The following is a 24,432-nucleotide window of genomic DNA, read 5'->3' on the forward strand; positions in this document are numbered from 1 at the left end:
CCTGTCCTCTTTCTCATGCCTGTGACAGAGAGTGTGTTTTCCTTTTACTGCTGCACTAATGAAGCAGTGCACATAATTGTACTTCTCCTTGGACAAGAACGTGAACTGTGGTGCACATGGTAGTTCCGAGGGAAGCAGTGATACAGTTGCCTTGCTAGGACATTTGTGCAATGGGTCTTCTCATAGTCTGGATTCAGTTTTCAGTGCTAAAGCAGAAATATGAGAAGTATAACTCAGAATTAAGGACTACAGCAATGCAGAAAGTGCTGGGGCATAATACTCCATGATGTCCAGACAGTCTGCCCTGCAAGAGTCCACTGCTCCAATGCATTTCTGAGTCCTTTTAGTTGCTGCTACTTGGACACATAGGAAATCAAAGGAGAACTGGGGATAAGAACTGTGATGTGGAGTGAGTGCTAGGTTGTCACTGGGAATGAGACAGGTCTCATATCTGAGCCTATCTCATATCGGGGGAGGGACGGTGGCTCAGTGGTAGAGCATCTGCTTGGGAAGCAGAAGTTCCCAGGTTCAATCTCTGGCATCTCCAAAAAAGGGTCCAGGCAAATAGGTGTGAAAAACCTCAGCTTGAGACCCTGGAGAGCCGCTGTCAGTCTGAGAAGACAATACTGACTTTGATGGACCAAAGGTCTGATTCAGTATAAGGCAGCTTCATATGTTCATATGAGCCTCTAAACATTTGGTCCTGATGGGTAGCACATGGCTGCCATGCTGCTGGTGGGTCTTAGCCACACTGATGGAGGAGACTGAGTGGAAGAGGCAGTCCTGAGAAAAGACCTGGCTCTACAAAATTGTGGTTACTATGGAATGAAACTTCTGATGTTTGCATTGACTTCATTTCTGTGACACTGTTGGATATATACTTAGTTGTGTTTAAAATCTGTGAATTCAGGTGTTTGACTCAATTTACTCCCATATGTGATATGTACAGGTTACTCCAGTCAAGTCGTCTCGGCCGAAAAGACATCATTCTCCTTCTGGCACGATTGAGACAGTCAATCTTGATGCAATCCCTCCAGTGATTGCCCGTCTGGACAACAGCGCAGCAAAGCACAAACTTTCTGTTAAGCCAAAAAATCAGAGGGTGTCAAAAAAGCACAGAAGGTTACTGAAGGTACTGGACTGTTATTTTTTTTTTTGTGGTCAAATGCCTACAGCAGGCTTTTGACACTTACCTAGCAATTCTTTATTTCTTGTTCATATGTACAATTCAGCATCACACTAAATCAGTCAATGGAATTCATGGCCACAAGATGTTATGATAGCCATTAATCCAGCCTTGAAATTAAATCTACAACCCTTATTACCCAACTGAATCTTTAAAAATAGTTTACTTATCTGCAAATAGCAGTCTTAGTCATTTGGGGTCTAGAGGGGGTGGGGTTCCCGGCCTGATCATGTGAAGGAAGGTTCTTAGGGGATTAGCTACTGTTTGCACATGTGTAGTGTCTAATTTTATTAAAGGCTATCAGTTACTATTGGCAATCATAAAGAACATAAGTAGCTGCTTCACAAATAGGAAAGGAATAGATAAGAAAGGAAAATACGTGTTTAGATGGAAGATGCCCTTGATTTCCAGATGCCATTGATGAAACAAATGTCTTCCTCAATAAAACCACTTTATGTGCTTTTCTAAATGCAAGTTGATTGAAGTGAAATAAGTCTTTGTTTTAGCTATAGCATCATCATAGTCTGATGGGATTTCTTCTAGTTTGTGTGTGACTTGCAGGCAAAGGTCACTGTCTGAGCCAGAGTGCTGAACTAGGTACATCTTTGGTTTCACCTAATCAAACAGCACTCTTTTCCTTGAATCTAAGAGGAATACATTATTTTGCTCCCAGCTGTTCAACAAGAGATTCCCTCCCTCTCACTTGTAGCCCTGACATTTTCTTCGATCAACAGAAATTTTATATTCCAGAACTCATGCATTTTTTAATGGTAGGCTACTTGTCATTACTGAATCATAAACAGAAATCTTTAAGAAGGAAATATATTGTCTAAAGGACTTTCAGATCACATAACAATCAGTAGGGATTCATCTTAAAAATACCGTGGCGTGTTGAGATCACAGGTAATCACATCCTGAGAAAGCCTTTGAAACGTGGATTGAGCCAGGAGGTGGCAAGTTACAAGAATTGTCAGTAACTGTGTCAAGAAAAAACACATCTTCAGCACACAGGTTGCTGCTTCTGTCTTTGAAGTAAAGCTGACCAATTGCACCCATCGCCATACATTTTGAATTTCTGCAATAGTGCAGTCTCCATGATAACATGCTATATGTGATGCTACTGATTCTTGCATTATTGACAAAATGCCTGCTGTCCAGCAATTTTTCACTTAGATAAAAATGGCAAAATCCAGACTTTTGGCCCTTGCAACTTATTGATTTGTTTAAATGTTTACAAGCCTTGAAAGGGGAGGAAGGATTAAGCAGCTCACATAACTGGGCAAAATAAATAATACATTACAGGCCAATTTTGCAATAAAACAAAAATGGATATCTTTGTGCAACCCACAATCAAGACCTTGCTGCCACTGATGAAACAAATGTCTTCCTCAATAAAAACCACTTTACGTGCTTTTCTAAAGGCAAGTTGATTGAGATGGAATAAGTCTTTGTTTTTAGCTACAGCATCAACAGTCTGATAATTGAAATTTCTTCTAGTCTGTTTGTGACTTGCAAGCAAAGGAAAAACAGTGTGTAAAGAAAATGAATGACTTGAAGGCAAAGAAAGGTCTCTTCAAAGTGATATAAATTTCTGGGAAAGATAAAAATCCCTGGCTTTGCAATGTGTGTGTTTTTTAAATATCTTTGTTCTATTAATACAAGAGAAAGTGTGTGCTTGATTCTCAGAAACATTTATTAAATGGGGTGGCAGTTGGTTTTCTGATTAATTGAACTCTTCATTGGAAGAATTAGTTCAGTAGTAGCAGGGCCTTTGCTGCCCTTCCAGCTGCAGGTGCAACTTCACAATGACTTTAGGAGATGCTGATGAGAAACCTCTGGAAAGTACAGCTGTACATCCTCAGCTTCCTGTCCACGGTTAAGAGCAGACAAACATATTCCTTAACATTCAACAGTTGGAGCATGCTGATTTGCTATCAGGTTGATTAAGATTAGATTATTTTACTTGGTTATTGTAATTCTAAACACGGCCAAAAAAATGAGGATCGATAAATCTACAAAATGAGGACATGTTCAAATAGAGATTTGTCTATATGTCACAGACAGCCCCCATCTGAAAACTTTTAAAGGTGTGGGGGGGGAGTTAAATTTTTTTTAAAAAAAAAAATAAAGAAAACTAAGATATCAGCTGCCATCTTGGAGGATGCCTAGCAGCCTCTAAGATGTGTTGAGAGAGGGAGACAGCCAAGAGCAAGAAGGTGGTGGTTGGGGGAAAACGAGCACTGAGCTGTGGTGGTGATTGGGATGGATTGGGGAGCCCGGAAGGCCATGGGCTCCCTCACAGCCTAAACACTGCCAGCATTCTGCAACCCAAAGATCTACTAAGGGGAGAAGAGACTGCCAGGAGGTGGGCATTCAGCACTGGCAGTATTTGATGGCAGCTGTCACTGCCCAAAAAATAGAAGGAAGGCAGAGTAACAATGCAGCAGTGGTGACCCACACAAAGAGGCAGGGGCTCTGCCTTCTACTTCCTTCCACCACTGCCAACCCTGGCAAAAACAGACAAGAAAGTGGCAGAAGCTGGATGATGGAAGAAGAGGGAGTACTGCTGGTGGTTCCTTCCTTCCATACCACCACATAGGAAGGAATGTGACCAATTTTGCACTCAGCTTATCCCGCGGTCACGTTCCTCTTTGTCAGCATATGCTTGCTAGTAAGACTTCAGGCTGGAGTCTAATGCGAATGACCGTTCATGATCTGTGACAGTTCCTGACAGCTTCCCTTAGCAGGTGCAAACTGGTTCTGTCCAGAGTACTTGTGCTTAAGCAGAATGACTCAGCACTGTGTGCTGATTGGTGCTTGTATTTAGCTATGTGTATATAACTGAGGAGAGCTTGTACAGTGTATCCTCTGCTAACGAATGTATTGTCTGTGAAGCACTTTGATCAGTGTATACCAGAACAACTATAAATTGTATATCTGTAAATAAATGTATATAGTTAGCACAAGTCACTGTGCTGTATATTCTTAAGCCTCACGAACCCAGGGCATACCAGCGAATACACCAACACTCTTCTCTGCGCAGCGTCCATCAGATTTCCCACTATCTGCACCGGAGTTACAGGAAGTGTCGCGGCTTTCGTGCAGCACACGGAAACTGGTTTTTAGTGGTTTCCGTGTGCTGCGTGAAAGCCGTGACGCTTCCTGTAACTCCAGCACAGGTAGTGGGAAATCCAACGGATGCTGCACAGAGAAGAGGAACATGACCGCGGGGTAAGCTGAGTGTGAAATCGGTCTGTGACTAAGACTGATTCCCACTAGACTTGTTCCTCTCCCCCCCACCCCTCCCCCCCAGCGCTTCCATCTGATTTTGCACAAGCTGCCATGGGGCTGCAACTTTCCATGCCTCTTTCCTATGGCAAGATCCTCTGAAAACTGGTTTTTGCTTGCAAGGCAAGTTGCATCCCTGGGGCAGCTTGTATGAAATCAGAAGGAAATGCTGGGGGGGAGGAGGGGAAAGGGCTCTGACACCGGAACGAGCCTAGTGGGGAATCGGTCTCTGTGATGCTCCTTTCTCTTTCCTTCTGCACCTGTTGCCCCAGTCCCTGTCAGGGAAAGTAGACAGGCGAGAGGGGATAGCCAGGAGGAGATGACAGCAGCTTTCATGAGTCCCTTGTGGGTCTCTGCTTGTCTCTTACATTATTCAGTATCCTACAGACTCATATATGGAAAAAAGATTGAAAACCATACATGCCAAGGTTACTAAAAGCATTCCAAGGTTCTTACTAAAAAGCTAACCAATTAGTACGCAACACACCTACTTGTTACTCTGTAAAGGGGTAGGGCATAGATAACAGTCTGTTTTTGTTTCCCAACACCAGGAGTCACAAAGCACGACTGAGTTTGAACAAGAAATCACAGAAACTCAAAGGTACAAAGATAAAGTCGTAAAACAGAATGGCCATCATGTTGCAGACAAACCAATCCAGGATACAGAAGGCCAGGAACAGGAAGAAGAAAAAAGGAAGCACGAAGATTATTGGCAAAGCCTTGAGCCTGAGCAGAAAGTACAAGCAGCTGAAGCAGAAGTAAAACACCATCTGGAACACAAGAGACTTCAAGAGAGTCAAAGGGAGGAAGAAGGGAAAAAACAAAAGCTCCAAGAGGAAGAGCAGTTTTTGAAAATGGAAGAGAGAGAGGGCCCAGAAGAAAAAAGACAGGAAGAACAGGATTGCAGGCACAAAGAACTGGAAGAGCAGAGGGCCAGTGAGGGGCTCTGGGAATGGCAAGAACAAATGCAACAGGAAGAACAAAGGCATCAGGAAGTGGAGGAGCAAACGCCACAGGAAGAACAAAAGCCATTAGGAGGACAAAGGCACTGTGAACTGGAGGTGCAAAGGGAACACGTAGACCTAAGTCATCAGAAATGGGAAGAACAAAAGCAGGGGGAAGAACAAAGACCTCACAAGCTGGATGAACAAAGGCATCAAGTACTGGAGGAGCAGAAACGGCAAGTTATGGAGGAACTGAAAGGAAAAGAAGAAAACAGTCATCAAGAATTAGAGGAGAAAAAACAGTCTGAAAAGCTGTTACAGCAAGACCGGAAAAACAAGAGACAAGGTCAGGAGAAGCAAACACAAAAACGAGGGCACCAGGAACTGAAAAGGCAGAGGCAACGAGAACTAGAAGAACAAACTCATAAGACTGATAAGCGGGATGGTCCAAACCAGCAAGTACTGCAAGTACAAAAGAAAGAAACGGGGCAGAGACAACAAGAAGAGAAAAACAGGAATGTAGAAGGTGAGAGATGGCAAGGAAAAGGAAAGGCTGTGAAGCTGGAGGAGCAAAAGAGGGCAGAGGAACCACGGCAGCATCTGGAGAGGGAGAGAAAAAGGAACGATGAAGAAACCCAACAAGAAGCAGAGAAGCAGATGAAGCCAGCAGGGCATGCGCCAGGAGAACTGTCACAATTAAAACAACCTCCAGCTGAAAAGAAGATGCAACGGGAAGACTTTACAGAGAAGAAAGGGGCACATCTACCAGAAGGACAGAAAGGTCCAAGTTCGGAAATACACCAGACACTGGAAAACACAAAAGAACAAGACAAATCCTTCCAGTCGCCACTAGGCAAACCCATGCATACAGAAGAGAAACGTCTAGAAGCTGCAGAACTTCCTGTTAAAGAAGAACGAAGTCCGCAAAAGGTAAAGCAGCCAGAGAGAGAGCCAACGGAAGATGAAACGTTAAGACACAGTCAGAGAAGTACCACTGATGCTCAGGAACAAGAGAGAATCCTAGGAGAAGAGCTGCGCTGGCAAGAAGTCGATGCGAGGCAAAATATGCCCAGGGGATTCACCTTTCAAGTCTCTTCTGGAGAAAAACAGATCATCTTTCAAAAAGTGAATCTGAGCCCAGTCACTCCTATGAAAGAGGCAGCAGCTCCTTCTGCCTCAAAAGAACCGAAGGCACCTCAGTCCAGTTCAGGGGCCCATGCGCTTCTGTCCTCTTTGTGTGTTCCACATACAGCAATTTTGGTCACCGGAGCACAGCTCTGTGGCACCGCTGTCAATCTGAATCAGATAAAAGACACTGCTTGCAAATCTCTGCTTGGTTTAACAGAAGAAAGAAAAACCGCGGATGTAGCCCTGACAGAAAATGCTCCAAAACTGTCACCCGATGCCAAGCATGGCAGCAGTAAAATGAAGACCACTCAGGATCCATTGAACAACGAAGCCACGTTAGCGGAGTGGGCTACTATTCGGTCCAAAATCCTAAAAAGTGCAGAAACTGGGAAAGGGAATGAGAAAGAGCGAGGGAGCCTCAGCAGGCACAGTGATGACTGGACCCCGAGAGGACGAGCTGCTTCTCACGGGAATTTACGAAAAACCTTGTCTGCAAACGCAAAGTTTTCTATAACTCCTGCATGGCAGAAGTTTTCAGAAGTTACAAAGACTAATGTCGATGCAGAGAGTGAAGTTGGCTCTGAGGTAGCGAATGTAACAAAAGATGTAAACCATGAGACAGTTCATAAAGAGGGACTGCTGGGTAAATTTAACACATTTGGAATACCTATGGGGAAAACTGAAGTATACCACGAAGCGGCAGATCGCACAGAAGGCTGTAAGTTTGCCAAAGATCTTCCATCCTTTCTTGTCCCAGGCACCTCTCATTCTCTAGGGAAAGAAACGCCCCAGTCGGAAATGGTGGAATCTCTGCAAAATGTCGGTGTGAGGAAAGCGGACAGAGGGTCACCGAATGGGGAAGAGAGCGTTTCTCCATTTGGAGTCAAACTACGGAGGACAAACTATTCAGTACGTTTTAACTACGATCAGCAGGCAGAGCAAAAGAAGAAGAAAAGATACAGCGCAGGAGATAGTTTTGATGGTGTGCCTACCCCGCTGGTGACCCCGGACAATGAAAAAGAGGCAAATAATATCTTTTTGAAAGAAAGCAAATCCCCTAGCCAAGAGAGAAAGGACACCGTTTTTCATTCAACAAAGGAGACTCCAACTAACATGAATCAAAATTATGCCCCAGCTGCCCAAGTGTGTCTGGCAGCTAGTGTTCAGGGGTCTGCACCTAGTCAAGAGAAGCCCGTCTGTAAGTCCCCACTACCACAAAAGCCGGCCTTAGCTCCAAAGCCCACCAGCCAAACCCCACCCTCATCCCCTCTCTCAAAAATGCGCCGATCTCACTTAACCGAGTCAGTCGGGCTGAGGGTGGCTAAAACTGAACCTGATGCCTGTTGGAGAAGAGCGGAGGTGAAAGGCAGCTCTCTGCTTTCACAAGCTCATGATGAAAACAAGAATGAAGAGGAGGAGTCCAGGGAGAAGAAGTCATTTTTCCCATCCATTACCATGCCATGGAGAGAGAAAACTGAGAAGAAGCCAGAGCCACTGAAAAGAGGTAGGTGGAAATTCAAGTCTTATACGAGGCGAAGAACTCGGTGGCAGAGAACTCAGTGGTCAGTCTTAAGCACCACTGTATTATTTTTATTTTATTTGCCCTTCACTGTATTCCAGACCTGGTTTTTAATGCTTACTCTTAAATGTGAGTTCACACATGCCAGGAGGAGATGACATCATGTGATGATTTTCGAGTGTAAAGCAAGTCAGACTTTACAAAACACATCTCGCATCACTGCAAACAAAATGGTTTCCAGCAAAGACAATTTGCACATTTGGTCTTGGTTTATCTAATGTGCATGCATATGTGAAAACTCAGCTCCAATAAGGGCCACTTCACACGAGCAAATGTCTTTAGGCTTATGTTTGTCCGTGTTTGCATAGGGGAGCCAGCAGGTGAACCAGAGACATATGTCGTATATATTGGTGCATCTACAAGCATGAACACCATCTCAGGAATCCCGACAGCCCCTTTTGAGGCTTCGACAGTAGTAAGATTTGTAGCAAATGCACCCAGCCAAATGCACATGTGGTTCCAGCTCATGTTCACATGGTCATGGACGAATATGAGCATGTCCACATGGAGGTAATGTGGAACTACTGCTCAAGTCAGCCCTTAGTGTGCAGAGTAATTCACAAAGAGGAAATGCAGTTGGAACCATATTTGGAAGGTGCCATTGAAAACTCAAACTTACGTAAAGCCAGATTTATGTAAAACATGTATGTAGGACTTCATCATTGTTAAGTAGCAAAGCTTTTAAGAAAGCAGCAAAGCTTTCTTCAGTCCTGATGTGTCGTTCAATAAAGATGCACAAATATTGAGGAGCCTGAGCTATACAACTCTTAATGTTGAAAGCACATCTTTGTCAGGACACGCTCATTCCCGCAACCTCATCACCCAAATACATGGCTCCATGCTGGGGTGTAGATAGAGAGCACACAGGTCTTCTCTCTTTATTTCAGTGGAGGGGTGAGCTGTGTTTGTGCATGGAATCATAGAGTTAGAAGGGGCCATACAGGCCATCTAGTCCAACCCCCTGCTCAATGCAGGATCAGCCCAAAGCATCCCTGACAAACAGGGGTGGAATTTTAGCAGGAGCTCCTCTGCATATTAGGCCACACACCCCTGATGTAGCCAATCCGCCAAGAGCTTACAAAAAAGAGCCATGTAAACTCTTGGAGGATTGGCTACATCAAGGGTGTGTGGCCTAACATGCAAAGGAGCTCCTGCTAGAATTCCATCCCTGCTGACAAGTCTCTGACAAGCTGCTGCTTGAAGACTTCTAGTGAGGGGGAACTCACCACTCCCCTAAGCAGCCATAATAATACCCATTATTGAGGGTCCTGTCTTCTGCTGCCAACAGGAGCAGCTCCCGGCCCTTCTCTAAGTGATATTTTCCCTTCGCTTATGTGCAGCGGAGCTACTTGATCCATTTAAATCTCACAGGGAACCCTGCGCTAGCAGAGAAGTTTCATGTGGCACTGGAGCCCCTGTGGCTTCCAAAACATATTGAGGGGGCTGGGGAGGAGTGCTTTCTTTGGACATTCTCTAAGATATTCCCTTTAAGCTGTGGAGTCGTGTGAGCAAGAATTCTACTTTGTGAACTACTGGCATTAAGAAGAAGACTGCAGATTTATACCCAGTTCTTCTCTCTGAATCAGAGACTCAGAGCGGCTTACAATCGCCTGTATCTTCTCCCCTCACGACACAGCTTTCAAGGACAACTCCTGCAATAGCTATGGCTAACCCAAGGCCTTTCCAGCAGCTGCAAGTAGAGGAGTGGGAAATCAAACCCGGTTCTCCCAGATAAGGGTCTGCACACTTAACTACTACACCAAACTGGCTATCTTAAAGTTGTGAGCTACTGCATAAATTAGTTTGTTCTGTGGCCATTTTTCCTGAGCTAAGGCAAAAATGTGTGAGACGGAAGCTGAAAAACTGAGCTAGCTCACACTAACTCAGCTTAGAGGGAACACTGGTTTCTTGACTTCATTCTCAATAGCATGGAGCACTGACAAACTTAAAAGTTTGCTCAGGTTTCCCAAAATAGTGCATCAAATAACTCCAAAATTAACCCCCACACTTTCCAGAAATAGATGGAAGTGTGAGCGCTCACAGATAAAACAAGCGTTGACATTTCTAGGCCACCTAAGGATGCAGAGAATGGTTAACAAACTTTTGAAAAAGTCAGAAGTACTGCCAAGTAATTCAGGATATGCACAGTCTAGCTGAGAATCAAGGGGAACGGTGGCGGGGGGGAATGAACTTTACAAGTGCTATTTGTGGGTAAACCTGCTTCTACTATAAGCAGATATCCTGGCATCATGTATATAGTGGCAGGGCGGAATAGCTGTGCTAAGAACATAAGAGAAGCCATGTTGGATCAGGCCAATGGCCCATCCGGTCCAATACTCTGTGTCACACAGTGGCCAAAACCCCCCAAATCAGGAGGTCCACCAGTGGGACCAGGACACTAGAAGCCCTCCCACTGTGCCCCCCCCCCCCGGCACCCAAAATACAGAGCATCACTGCCCCAGACAGAGAGTTCCAACAATACGCTTGGCTAATAGTCACTGATGGACCTCTGTTCCACATGTTTATAAGAACATAAGAGAAGCCATGTGCTGTGTCAGTTTGTTTCAGGAGAGATTAGGGTGAACAACTCCATTCTAGGAAATCCCTGCAGATTTGGGAGTGGTGCCTAGCAAGGGTGGAGTTTGGGGAGGGCAGGGAACTCATTGGGTCTGTGATGCCATTCAGTCCACCCTCTGAAACACCCCCCCCCCCATTTTCTCCAGGGCAACTGATCTTGGTAATCTGGAGATCAGTTGCAATTCTGGGATGAAGAAGACATTGGATTTATATTCCGCCCTCCACTCAAGAGTCTCAGAGCGGCTCACAATCTCCTTTATCTCCCTCCCCCACAACAGACACCCTGTGAGGTGGGTGGGGCTGAGAGGACTCTCACAGCAGCTGCCCTTTCAAGGACAACCTCTGCCAGAACTATGGCTAACCCAAGGCCATCCCAGCAAATGCAAGTGGAGGAGTGGGGAATCAAACCCGGTTCTCCCAGATAAGAGTCCGCACACTTAACCACTACACCAAACTGGCTCTCCAGGCCCCACCTTGAAGTTGGGAGGAAAGCGATCAGGACTCCGAAAGGGGAGTGCACGTCTGTGTGCATGTCGAGTGCTATCAAGTCACAGCCAATTTATGGCAGCTCCAGCAAGAGGCTTCCAAGGCAAGGGAGAATCAGAGGTGGTGTGCGGTTGCCTTCCCCTGCAGAGTCTTCCTTGGCGGCCTCCCATCCAAGTACTGACCTTGCTTAGCTTCCAAGATTGGCCGAGATTGGCCTTGACCCTGCCGCCTTCCCTCTCGCAGAGTTTTTTGAGGGAATGAAAATTTCACACAATGTTACAGTATCAGTGTGGCAATAGACTGCTAGAATTGTTGTTCCTGTTCCCATTAATTTTTAAAAGTTACGTGAACCGCTCCCTAAAGAAATAAAAACAAACGTTTAAATAGATTTTTTTTTTAAAAAAAGAAAGAAAAGAAGATGATATTTTGGTGCACCTATATTCTAGGACACCATAAACACTAGGCATGAATGGAAAAGGTACATTTTAGACCAGGGGTGGCCAAACTGTGGCTCAGGATCCACATGTGGCTCTTTCACACATATTATGTGGCTCTCAAAGCCCCCACAATCATGTCGGTTGGCTTGGAGAAAGCGTTTGTCTCTTGAAATAACTTCTCCAAGCCACCTGGCAGCTTGAAGAATGCATTTAAAGTTAAAGTTGCTTTCTTTTCACTTCTTCTCCCTCCCCCTCCCCTCCATTTATTTATTTCCTTCCTTCCTCCCTCCCTCAACTTCGGCTCTCAAACATCTGATGTTTATTCTATGTGGCTCTTACATTAAGCAAGTTTGGCCATCCCTATTTTAGACCATTCACCAGAAGGCTGCAACACTAGGAGACGGGCAGACAAGCCCTTTCTTGTCAGGAGTATTCCTGGATGGCTGCTGGCACCAGGAGAGAGCTGAGCCAAGCTGCCTTTGAGATGCTGTCAGCACCACAGGGTCCTCTCTGACCAGACTCAGGCTGTGGAGATGATGACAATAGGTGTAGGACACGGCAGCTCAAGGGCCGCTTGTCCCGGTCTATCCCTGCTAGGAGACCACAAGCTAAGTCATGCACCCCTCACTAGAATGCAGGGCAAGCTTTTTCTTTCATGCTCCACCACCAAAGTGTGTCGTTTTGCCTTCTAGAAAGGCCTGTTCTACAGAGCAGGCATTCCATAGATGGCTCCAAGCTGATGGAAAAAGTGGAATCTGCGCAGCCGCTCTGGATTACGCTGGCCCTGCAAAAGCAGAAGGGTTTTCGAGAGCAGCAGGCATCGAGGGAGGAGAGGAGGCAAGCCAGGGAAGCCAAGCAAGCCGAGAAACTGGCTAAAGAAAATGTAAGTACCTCAAACTTTGGGATTGCTGACATATTTAACACAAAAACTCAATGCGGAGGATGTGTAAATATTTCATGCAGTTGGCAGTAGGTACTTTTTCATAGTATGCATTCAAAATGGAGTGCTCAGAGACCGGAAAGCAAGTCAACTAGAGTCTACGTGTCTTTTGTGACTGTGAGCAGCAAGCCTAATTGAAAATCCCCCACAGTATTGAAAAAGATGTTACTAAATAACAGAAATTATGGCAATATATGGTAGAGCATCGTGCCCCATGTTTATGCAAATGATAAGGGGATTGTGATAAACAGAAACCAGTAAAAGTTTGAGGATCATACCCAGCTCTGTATCTCTCTATCCAACCCGCCTGGTGACACAGAAGAGGACCTAAGCAGCCTGACTGCTGTGGTCAGATGGCTGAAAGTGAACAAATTGAAACTAAACCCAGACAAGACAGAAGTTATGCTGGTTGGAAAGGGAGAGATTTTGAAGGATTTGGAACTTCCCACTTTTGATGGGGTTTAGCTAACACTTCTGGAGCCTAGGGGTGGTATGGGATCCATCACTGGTGCTGGAAGAGCATATTACTGCGAGTGCAAAGAAAAAGCTTTCTTCTAACTCACTCTGGCCCACAAAATGTCCAATCTGACCATCCTAGATAACACTGAGCCTTAGTAACACTGAGACTAGGCTACTGTAATGCATGCTACATAGGTCTACCCTCAAACTCAACTTGAAGACTCCAGTTGGTGGAGGATACTGCAGCTCAGTTGCCATGACCTGGGTAGCTCAGACAAGGCCAATCTTGTCAGATCTCAGAAACTAAGCAGGGCCAACTCTGGCAAGTACTTGGATGGGAGACCTCCTTGGAATACCAGGAGTTGGGAGGCAGGGACAGGCTTTATTCAGCCACCTCTCTGAACATCCTCCAGACCTCCAGTAGGGGTCAGTCACCATGACTTTCAGGGGCACACTCTCACACACCCGAACATGCATGCACATAAAAAAACAAAAATACCCTCCCCCTCCCCAAAAGATACTGCAGCTCAGTTATTATCAAGAGTTAGGTGGAACATGTGTTCCACATTCTGCAGTCACATTATTGATTGCCTGTCAGTTAGTGGACTAAATTAAAGGAACTGGTTATTACATACAAAGCCCTTTGTGGCCATGGCCTCATACCTGCAGGACTGCCTCACTCCCTGTGCTCTGCTGCAACAGCCTTGGTCATCTAAGGAGGGCCTTCTGCAGGAGCGACTCTGCAAATAGGCAAGATCACCAACTGCCTGTACACATGCCTTCTCTGTTGTGGCCAGGGGTGGAATTCTAGCAGGAACTCCTTTACATAATAGGCCACATCCCCTTGATGTAGCCAATCCTCCAAGAGCTTATTAAAAAAGAGCCTTGTAAGCTCTCGGAGGATTGGCTACATCAGGGGTGTGGGGCCTAATATGCAAAGAAGCTCCTGCTAGAATTCCACTCCTGATTGTGGCCCTCCACGTTATGGAATGGCCTGGTGACATTAGGAAGGGTCCCACTCTTCTGGCATTCCTCAAACTACACAAAACTGAATTAGTAAGGGGGGCTTTATTTTATAGATAATAGAGCTGTACCTAATGAAATGTTTCAGGGAGATACTTTGGTAAAGGTTGTGGCTGTGAACTATACTACTATGTATAGTATGTACTGTCTGTTGCTATAAGTATGTCCCTACTGTGTAATTTCTGTATCATTTGGATGCTTGTGCTTTGTTTCAGCTGTTTCGGATTTCTGCAGTATTTTAACTGGATGTCCCATCCTGTCAATTCTGTTGATTTACACCATGTAATCCTCATTGTGTCTCAGTGGGAAAGGTGGACTATAAATAACATGAAGTAACTAAATGTTAGATGAAAAAGTTGTAATACAATAGTTTTTCCTTTTGCATTTTCCACTAGGCCAGTATAAACAATCAGTCGGATAACAAAAGCAGCAGTATCAGCCGGATAAGTTCCTTGCCGAAAGCCGCACCCCAGGAAGAAGAGAAGAAAGTTGAAACTGTCATGTCAAGGCTCGAACGCCGAGAACAGCTGAAAAAATCAAACACCCTTCCAACATCTGTGACAGGTATCTGTACTTGAAGCTGTCTTATACTCAGCCAGACTACTGTTCTATCCAGCAGTACCCTGATTATATAATGAGGTCTTAGGCTGACATTCATGTTAACTTACTGCTTGTACTTGTTGCTAGAGATGCTCGGGATTAAACCTGGGACCTTCTGCACGCAAAGCATATACAGTCTGTTACTGAGCCATGTGTCAGGTCATGAACATGGCCACCTGGTCATTTCTGAAAGTTTTGCAGTGCGTTGAGCGAATTACCGTAGCTTCATTGTTGACTGCAACCACATTTGCAGATGCTTGTTTCCAGATTCCTGTTCATTTCCTGAAGACAGATCCATCTTGTCCCTAAAAATGCCAATGGTCAGGAAAACAAAAGCTTTCCAAAGGAAATGGTTGCATATGAATGTCACTGACAATGCAATCTTTACACAGAGTCTGTTGAAGTCAATGAATTCAGAAACTGTGAGATGAAAAAAATGAAGGCCATTATGAAAATGAGTGCAGGTATTCCTTTACCTTTCCACAGTGGCCATGTGGGTATTTCTAAGCACAGTGGGCATGTGGTAAGCTGTGGGAAGAGTTTTATCCCAGTTAATAAGCAGTGTGTGTTCTGTGCTTGCTCAGGAAACTGAGCCTTATAAAACTAACTAGCTATATTAAAAACACTCAGCTCACTGAATCATTACTGTAAAGAGCTTTATTGGAATAAGGGTCACAAACTGGGCGGAGGAGGAGAACCCTGAGGAAAAGTCCAGCTTTCCCCCCTTTTGAAAAATGGCAAAATTCCTCTTGAAATACATTTCCCCCCTAAATGACAAGCATGTGCTTGGATGCGGTGCTGGCAGATGGCTGAGAAAGCTGTTACATTAATGAGTAATGTGCTCGTGTCAGAAGTACGTGCTTCCCTTTAGTGCATTCCAGCCGTTGAGTCTCTAGATTGCACTTCCCTAATGATGTCTTCTTTCGTTCCACTCTTTCAAAAGGTGCCTTTAAAGTTCTGAGGCTGATTAGCTGATAGAAAAGCAATATGTTGAGGTGATAAAAGCAAGAGGGCAGCACATAGATTTTATTTCATAGCAGGTTAACACAAATAGGGCCTGCGTAATTTTTTTTATGTGCATCCCATTATTCACTCTTATGCTCTTAAAAATGGAAGATCAATATAAATGGGATTCTCTGTACCTGTAACAGAGCGGGAGCATTTAGAACAATTTGTTCTATAAAATATGCTCATTTTAAAAAGTGCTATAACAACTTACCTTAGCAATTTTGCTTAGAATAATGGTGTTTAACCGTAACCCTGTGCAAAGCAGATGATTGGTTGAAGATGGGAAGGAGGAATCTGAGCAGTCCAATGGGGGTGAAGGGCCGATTGGGCTCTAGTAACGCCCAACCTGTTGCAATTGTCAGGGAACCTTTAGGGAGACGAAATCTGGTATTCTATATTGATTGCTCTTTGATGCCATAGTGATGATGTTTTGTTTGTTTTTTGTTTGTTTGGCTTTTAATTTGACAGCAATAAATTTACAGTTAATCCAGATTGCTTCCAAATGGAGAAAATCAGTACTATCTAACTTGGCTCTGGAATCTGTTTCAATTTCAGCGCTCATGAACTGAGGCAGTGTGCATTTTCCACATTACTAAGTGGCTGCAGATCCTATTTTCTTTTACTAATCATATAGTCCCAACTGTTAGACGATTTTATTATTGTTAAAGGGAGTGAACAAAGGGTGAACAAAGCGTATAACTCTGTGAATACTATATGCACGGGGGCGGGGGGAGGCTGATGTGGACGGCCCGGAGTAGCCTGTTTTTGTCAGATCTCAAGGAGCTCAGCAGGGTCAGCCATGATCAGTACTTAAATAGGAAACCACCAAAGTAGTCCAGGATTGCTACACAGAGGCAGGCAATGAACATCTCTTGCCTTCAAAACACCATGGGGTTGCCATACGTTCACTGTGATTTGACAGCACTTCTCACCATCAGGGAGAGAGAGAGAGAGAGAGAGACTTGATGCATATTTTAAAAGTAAGGATTTAATTTCCACATAGCCATTCCTTTGTGTTAACAGCGTTTGACCCATAAAGTGGCAAAATGCATCCATTCTCACGTCAACAGAAACCAAATTAAAATTAATTTGTTTGCCTTTGTTTCTGTTTGATTTAAAACTTAGAACTGGGATTTATCACATACACTCTCCTTATAGTTCATGATAATGTTAGCCGCTGAATGTTATTTCAGAACCCACATATTTTGGTATGATCACATCTATGACATAATCAGTGCAGTAAGAAAACAGAAATTTCAGCCCTGCTGCAAAGTGTTCGAAGACTACCATCTTTCCAGCATTCAAATGTCAGCTTCTTCAGGCTTAGAGAATTCCTACTGGTAAAAAGATCACATCTTGTCCCGTGTAGGCTTTAAAGGGTTTTGTTTGTCAAGGTTAGAGATGGTTTTTAGGGGCTGATGGCAAGGAAGAAGATGATGATGATATTGGATTTATATCCCGCCCTCCACTCCGAAGAGTTTCAGAGCGGCTCACAATCTCCTTTACCTTCCTCCCCCACAACAGACACCCTATGAGGTGGGTGGGGCTGGAGAGAGCTCTCACAGCAGCTGCTCTTTCAAGGACAACCTCTGCCACAGCTATGGCTGATCCAAGGCCATTCCAGCAGGTGCAAGTGGAGGAGTGGGGAATCAAACCTGGTTCTCCCAGATTTGAGTCTGCACACTTCACCACTACACCAAACTGGCTCTCAGTGGGTGTGACTTCAGGTGGGGTTGAAAGTTTGTTGCAGAACAACAGTCAGTCGTTTTCTTGTCAAATGGCTTTCTTTCTGTGCTAAATTTGCAGATTCCTGACATTAACGTCCAGAGGAAATCAGTCATCTCATTTGTCCATCAGCAATCTGCCTTCAGTAAAGGAAGCGGACTTCTTTGAGGAGCAAGGGTGGGGAATGAGAATAATTGTGTGATATGAAGTCACAACATGGTGGCCCCAGGAGCATGGGGTTTCCAAAGCAAGAGATCAGCAGAGGTGGTTTGCGGTTGTCTCCCTCTCATCTAACCATGGCCAACCCTGCTTAGCTCCCAAGCTGTAATGAAAGAGGACTAGGCTGGGCTATGAGGCTGCTAATAAGATAGAAAAAATAAAAGCAAGTGGAAGGAATAGAAGAGAAACTGGAAAGCTCCAGCAGAATAATCTCTGTCACAGACCAAGTCCTCTGTTCTATGGAGAAGAGCTTTCTGGATAGCTGAAAAGTACTTTCTAAATTACAGTGACCTGCCTCATAGAGATTGTAACACCTGCTAACTGGAGGCATTTCACAAATTAGTTACATGGCTGCTTGGTATGTTACAGAAGCTATATGGAGACATCCTTAAAATATTTTGTGTGGAAACTATTGTCACATGAGAAGCTGCTTGTGAGGAAAAACAAATCTGGGTTTCTCCACAATGAAGAAGACCATAGATATATACCCTGCCTGTCTCTCTGAATCAGTCTCAGAGCGGCTTACAATCTCCTTTATGTTCTTCCCCCACAACAGACACCCTGTGAGGTAGGTGGGGCTGAGAGAGCTCTCACAGCAGCTGCCCTTTCACGGACAACTCTTGTGAGCGCTATGGCTGACCCAAGGCCATTCTGCAGCTGCAAGTGGAGGAGTAGGGAATCAAACCTGGAGTCCGCACACTTAACCACTACTCCAGATTAGCTCACAGAAAGGGGCTACAGACTTTTTTTTAAAAGTTGGGAACAGGTACATAGATGGTTGTAACACTATTATTATAACCCAGTTCTTAATATGGACTCAGGTGTGGATTCTTAAACACAGACATTGGGGCCAAATACACAGAAGGGAGATCTTTCTACAATCTTTAGGGGGAATACCACCTTTGCATATATTAAAATGGAGCAGTTACAAAACAACGAAACATGGAGAAGCATTGCCTGAGCTTGTGCAGGTAACAGACAGGAAGCAGATCTCAGGATGCAGTGTGGGCAGGATGAAGGAGGCTGATGGTAGAGGGGAGGAAGCCAGACAGAGAGGGATGGGGGAGGAGGCAGGGGGAAAAAGTTAGCAGGCTCATTGGCAGTGGCTCTCCAAGTTTTGTTACAAGGGTCTTTCCAATGACAGCTCCCTGGAGATGCCAACAACTAAACTATGACCTGCTGCCTTCAAAAAGCTTGTGTATTTTTAAATATGCTGCTCTTTTGCAATTCAATTTTGAAACTACCCCAGAGCAGGACTTTGAAATGTCTGGATTTTGTCATCATCTCCAACTTCTCTCTTTCTCAGATAAAATGGTTGCACTGTCCATGACCATATAATGACAGATAGATTTATGCTGATGGGTTTTTTTCTTTCCCCTCTTTTTCTTTCATTCTCAAACAGTGGAGATCTCAGATTCTGTTCCCTCATCACCTCTGGCAAAAGAAGTTGCAAAGAGATTCTCTACCCCTGATGCTAATCCTGTGTCAACAGAACCTGCCTGGCTGGCTTTAGCCAAGAGGAAAGCGAAAGCCTGGAGTGACTGTCCACAAATCATTAAGTAAATGATTCCGGTTCTGCTCTTTACTGTCATTTATTAGTTGGTCTCAAGTTTTTATTAGTCTTTTCTCACGACAGAACAAACAGAACAAAATTAAGTGCAAATCCTAGAAGGATATGAACACGTCAGTTTTCCATTTTTGCTGGCTCATTGCAGATTTCCTCTACCTTATAAAATCTGTTGCTTTGAGCATCCTGCTATAAAGGGGAAGAGACGTGCAGGTTTTGTCTATGTGAAAGGTATCAGGAAGTTTTAGATTCTGACCAATTCTAAAAATTTCTGCTCCAGTGTTCCTGAAGTTTGACTCCTAGGGGTTTGGATTTCTACATGTCTTTGGCTATATTACTGAAAACGAAGTAGAGTCCAGTTGCGTCAGTTCTAAAAATGAATGTAAGGTGCACGTTTCTAATTTTGAATGGAGAATGTAATGCCACTTACTGGGAAATTTTTAAAAGAAACCCTCTACTCAGGTACAGGATTTGGAAAGAGCCATTCCTGTCCTAGTAGTAACCAGAGTATAGGATGATTAACTTTTATTCCTGTAACCAGCCCAATGATGAGGACACTGAAATAATTTCTTTCAAGCCTCATAAAAGCATGAATATGTACAGTCCTACCCAAAGAGGTTCGCATAGGAATTTCTCCAAGTGCAAGTAGCAGGTTAGCCATCCTACAATGAGATCCTGTTTTGATGTTTTCGCAGATTGTGTAATTTTTAAGGAAGACTTATAATTGCAAGGCTTGCCTTGATCAGCAGCTTCTAACAGGAAGAGTCTAAATATAACAATCAATATGATAAATATGGGAATAGCAAATGTGTAACTTTCCTACTGTGGTTATCCACACCATGCAGAAGCACACATGAAAACTGCACTGCAAGATTTTTCCTGGCAGAAGTGGGGTGCCGCAGCAATGTAGGGCACATCACTGCACCTCCTCTCTTTCATTGGTGAGGAGCATCATGCAAAGAGGAAAAGAGCAGCAATTCAGATTTGAAAGCACATGTGACAGTGAGCCCACCAGTCTTGCAAATGATGCATAATTTAAATGTTATATAGCAATCCATTTGACAAAATAACAACTTACATGCCTATTTGGCTCCAATTCAGCAGATTAACATGGAGAGATACAATAAAGTTTTTGAAAACAGGGAACTGTAGAATTAAAAAAACCACTGGAATTAGATTGTTCAAGTTTCATTATGAGCCTGCTATTCTGTTTGCTTTCAGGAAAATAATTCCATCTTTGGTATTTAATTAGTACCTTGGTCTTCAACACATGTGCCAGACTAACGGTGATGCTAGCAAAACATCACTGCAGCACTGTTGTTGACAGCATGTTTAGAAACAATACAGCTCAGTACTTACATAGTGGTATAACAAGCAAGTCCAATCATTTTTTTTTTAAATGGCAGATGAAATCTTGCATTTTAAGTCTTGGAAGAAAATGGTTTCATGATTTCTTCAAAATGGTTTCACATACCTGAAGAATCATAACAAGGTCCACAAAGCAGTAAATTCTTGTTAGTCTCATTGACTTCAAGGGATTTAAACAGAATTCCATCTTAACTAGAGTGTGGATTTCAGCTGCAAGAAAGATGTTCTAACTATTCCACATATGATGAACATCATCAGAGAGACCGAGCTGCTCATCCAACACAGCGTTCCATGTAAAGTTCTTCTGGCAGAATGGCACATGCCGTTAATAAATAGCCATCATCACAGATCCACCGCAATGGCGTTCAAGAGCCCACTAGGTTCACTGGTTGTGCGCCTAGACCCAGGAGGGTTTCTTCTGTGATTGTTGGGTTATCAAGGTAATTTTTGTTTGTGGTGTCAATTCATACCATAAATATCCCCAAAGACTCACCGGTGAAACCGATTATGTTTAGCTTCAAGAAGGACTGACGCAGGGCAAATACTGCTTTTAGGATTCCCTGAGTGGTGTTGCTGAAGAGCATGAAAATAGCCCATGTTATTTACTTCTGTGTGTCAAGTGTGGAACTTCCCAGCCAGTGTAACGTTGGGTTATTCTGCACCCTTTCATTTAACCCACACCCTCATTCCATCCACATCAGTTTGTAGGGAGCTGCAAGCCAAAAGCACAGTTTGGGCTCCTTCTTGGGTGAAGCTGCAACATGAAAACAAACCCTTTGTGGATTTCACCTATGTGGTCATCCACAACCCACCAAACACTCCATTATCCTAGAGAGACATAAGTGATGAACAATAGGAGGAGCGTCTATTGGATCTAGCACAGTAACACAGAGAAAAGGAGAAATGCAAACAAGCTACCGACCTTCTCTGCTTGTTGTAAAAGCCTCCTGTTGCTGGTATAAAAATATTTTTCAATGTGCACTTAACTGTAGATAGGCTTAAACCTCTAACTGGATGACTTGCAATTTAAGCTCTATGTTTCCTAAGATCTAGTCCCCAGATTTGTTTTAGGGGTTTTCTTGAAATTGGAAAATAACAAGTTGGGGAAGGGGAATTATTAAGGTGGGTGGGATAATGCAAAAAAGAAAACATAATTTTAGAAAAAAAGACACATGTTTACAAGGAAAAGTAGGTGGTATTTGCATGATGGAAGGAAAAAGGCCTACCAAAATAATTCTAGGCACAGTTAGCACACCGTGTAGTTAGTAAATAGTTCTAAAGCTTCAAAAGCAAAGTTTTCAAGCATGAGATAATCTAGTCTACTGGAAACTGTATTTATAGACTCCAGTCTAGGGAACCAGGAGGAGAACAGAAGGCTGAGCCATCCTAGGCTGTTATAGCAGAGGGCCCATTGCATCCCACCCACCGATCTAGCTAACAGCATTATTAGCTGGAATGATAATTTGGGGGGCAGATGGGGCACCCAGGCTGGGCCAAGAACCTGCTTTGTATTCACCCTGCCTAAGAAGTTGTCAGTGTATCAGAGGCAACTGTACTGGTTAGGTGGGAGGACCCCAGGTACTAGATGTAGGGCTCTGCGTAGCTCTTTTTTTCTTCTTCTTTCCCTTGTAATTATGGCAAGGGAAAATGATTTCCATTCAGAGATCAGTGTCTGGATCAGAGCTGGAATATGTACAATATTTGTTTGGAAACATTTCTAAAAGCCTTTATTTTCAACATGGTTATTTCATGTAAAGTCAACCTAAAATTTTGCACTAAATACCAATGAAGTGTTACTTTGCTTTAGCTCTGTTACAGCCTTTCCTAATGAACAAACTGCTGGAACACTTTACTGAAATGGTTTAAAAACTGGCCCAACCACTATGTAGAACATGGCCTCAATCTTTTTTTTTTTTTTTGGTAATTTATACACAAAGGTTTTGATATGGAGGAAATTAGTCCCACTCAAATCCTGTTGTGAAAGAGAGAGAGTTTAAGTCTAGTCACATGACTTTGCTAGCCCACAGATTTCAACAGGAATTAGGCATAACTAACTTTCTCTGGATTGTGGCCTAAATATTATTTCTGAGGTTATGTATGCTTAACCTCTGTTGTTCATATAGTGGTGTATAAAATTATAAACAAATGTATAATTGTGGGGTTTTGTTTTGTGTACTTTTTTAATTTTTCAAATGTTTTAAAGTGCAATTGTTTCTTATACTAATGTCATTTTAATTCCTATTTAAATTATAACCTACTGAAATCAGATGTATGTATTCATTGTCTTTTTGTTTAAAATATCAGGTTTATCTTATAAGGAGGGCCTGAATTGCTACAGGAACCTAATTATGTGTTTTTACCAACAAAGAAACCTGAGTAAAATTACCTATGATTAAGGAATATGTTAGTGCAATTTCTATTTTCAGTTTTTGATTGTCAAATTTCAATGTAAATGGTCCATCACTGAAAATTTGTTCTATTTCAATTAAAAAAAACCTTGCAAGTGTTTACGGAGCAATGAACATCCTTTTTATTCATTCATGCAGTGATTTCATTCATTCATTCATGCAGTGATAACATGAATATCTAAATTAAGACTTCCAACTTCATCTTTGCTGATTGGCAATATGTGAACAGTTATAGTACATCATAGTTCTGTATTATCAAACAATATCTTTTTTTCATCTGGAGAAAAAAATCAGTTGAACACTAAAACATCCACGCATGAGCTCAGCCCACAAATGTAAAGTGTATAGATAGAATCCTGATCAAAAAGTGTTACTGACATATGCCTTAGGAGGCGATTGTTACCTTTAAACATTCCTTTGTGTAACGTGCACAGTTCTTCAATATGCCATAAATATGCCATTAGTAAACAAAACAGAGCAAGGTTCAAACATAGCCAAGAACGTCTAATACTTGGAATTATCAAAACATTTTAAATATTTCCATATTAATTTATCATTCATACAATCTTTCATAATTGTAAGAGCTCTCCACTAGAAGTTACTGAGGTGAACAGCTCCATCCATTCTTTGGAAAACTGCATTCGTCAGCTCATTTGTTCCTACAATATCTAAGGCCTTAGTTAACTACTCAGTAGTTTTCAGTAACATGCTCCAAACAATTTTTCTGCAACTAAATTATTATGGGTTCATACATTCATAGGTTCATATTATTTTTAACGTTGTTAAATATTACATACTACTAGAGAGCAATATTACATACTACTAGAGAGCCAGTTTGGTGTAGTGGTTAAGTGTGCGGACTCTTATCTGGGAGAACCGGGTTTGATTCCCCACTCCTCCACTTGCACCTGCTAGCATGGCCTTGGGTCAGCCATAGCTCTGGCAGAGGTTGTCCTTGAAAGGGCAGCTGCTGGGAGAGCCCTCTCCAGCCCCACCTACCTCACAGGGTGTTTGTTGTGGGGGAAGAAGGTAAAGGAGATTGTGAGCCGCTCTGAGACTCTTCGGAGTGGAGGGCGGGATATAAATCCAATATCATCTTCTTCTTCTTCTTCTACTATTGGCCCTGAGAAGAATTCCATTCCAGCTTTGAAAGTGTGTTAGTGACTACAGGTTGACAACTAACAGTACATACTCAGCATGCTTTTAATTAGCTAATACATATAGCTACTGATAACCATCTCTAATATGCTTTCTAAAGGATTCATGGTTATCCATAGAATATGCACAAGCAATGGCAGCATCAATTTAATTTTAAGCACCGAGGCTTAGCAGATATGTAGATCATATTGTTACGTTTCAACTGCTAACACAACCTTGCCTTTGATGCTGTTCTCTCTCTTAGTTTTTATAAACATGAGAGGGTCAAAAAGGTGCACAGCTTGAATAACCAAAGCTCAAACATGGTTGTGGGTTGGGAGTCTGAAAAACTG

The 24,432-nt window shown here is 43.2% G+C and overlaps 1 protein-coding gene across 3 annotated transcripts in view; it reads left to right on the forward strand.

Annotated features, from left to right (window-relative positions):
* The window catches only part of CRACD (capping protein inhibiting regulator of actin dynamics), an 87,767-nt gene extending 64,725 nt beyond the window's left edge, over positions 1–23,042 (forward strand). For all 3 annotated transcript variants that reach the window (XM_060246394.1, XM_060246396.1, XM_060246395.1), the window contains 5 exons: positions 950–1,132; positions 5,026–8,050; positions 12,318–12,508; positions 14,443–14,611; positions 19,002–23,042. In XM_060246394.1, coding sequence (XP_060102377.1) covers positions 950–1,132; positions 5,026–8,050; positions 12,318–12,508; positions 14,443–14,611; positions 19,002–19,162 — 3,729 coding nt within the window. In that variant the 3' untranslated portion in view covers positions 19,163–23,042. The remainder of the gene's footprint in view (positions 1–949; positions 1,133–5,025; positions 8,051–12,317; positions 12,509–14,442; positions 14,612–19,001) is intronic.
* The last annotated feature ends 1,390 nt before the right edge of the window (positions 23,043–24,432 follow it).

Source organism: Heteronotia binoei, chromosome 9, assembly GCF_032191835.1.
Source record: "Heteronotia binoei isolate CCM8104 ecotype False Entrance Well chromosome 9, APGP_CSIRO_Hbin_v1, whole genome shotgun sequence".
In the NCBI taxonomy this organism is placed as follows: domain Eukaryota; kingdom Metazoa; phylum Chordata; class Lepidosauria; order Squamata; family Gekkonidae; genus Heteronotia; species Heteronotia binoei.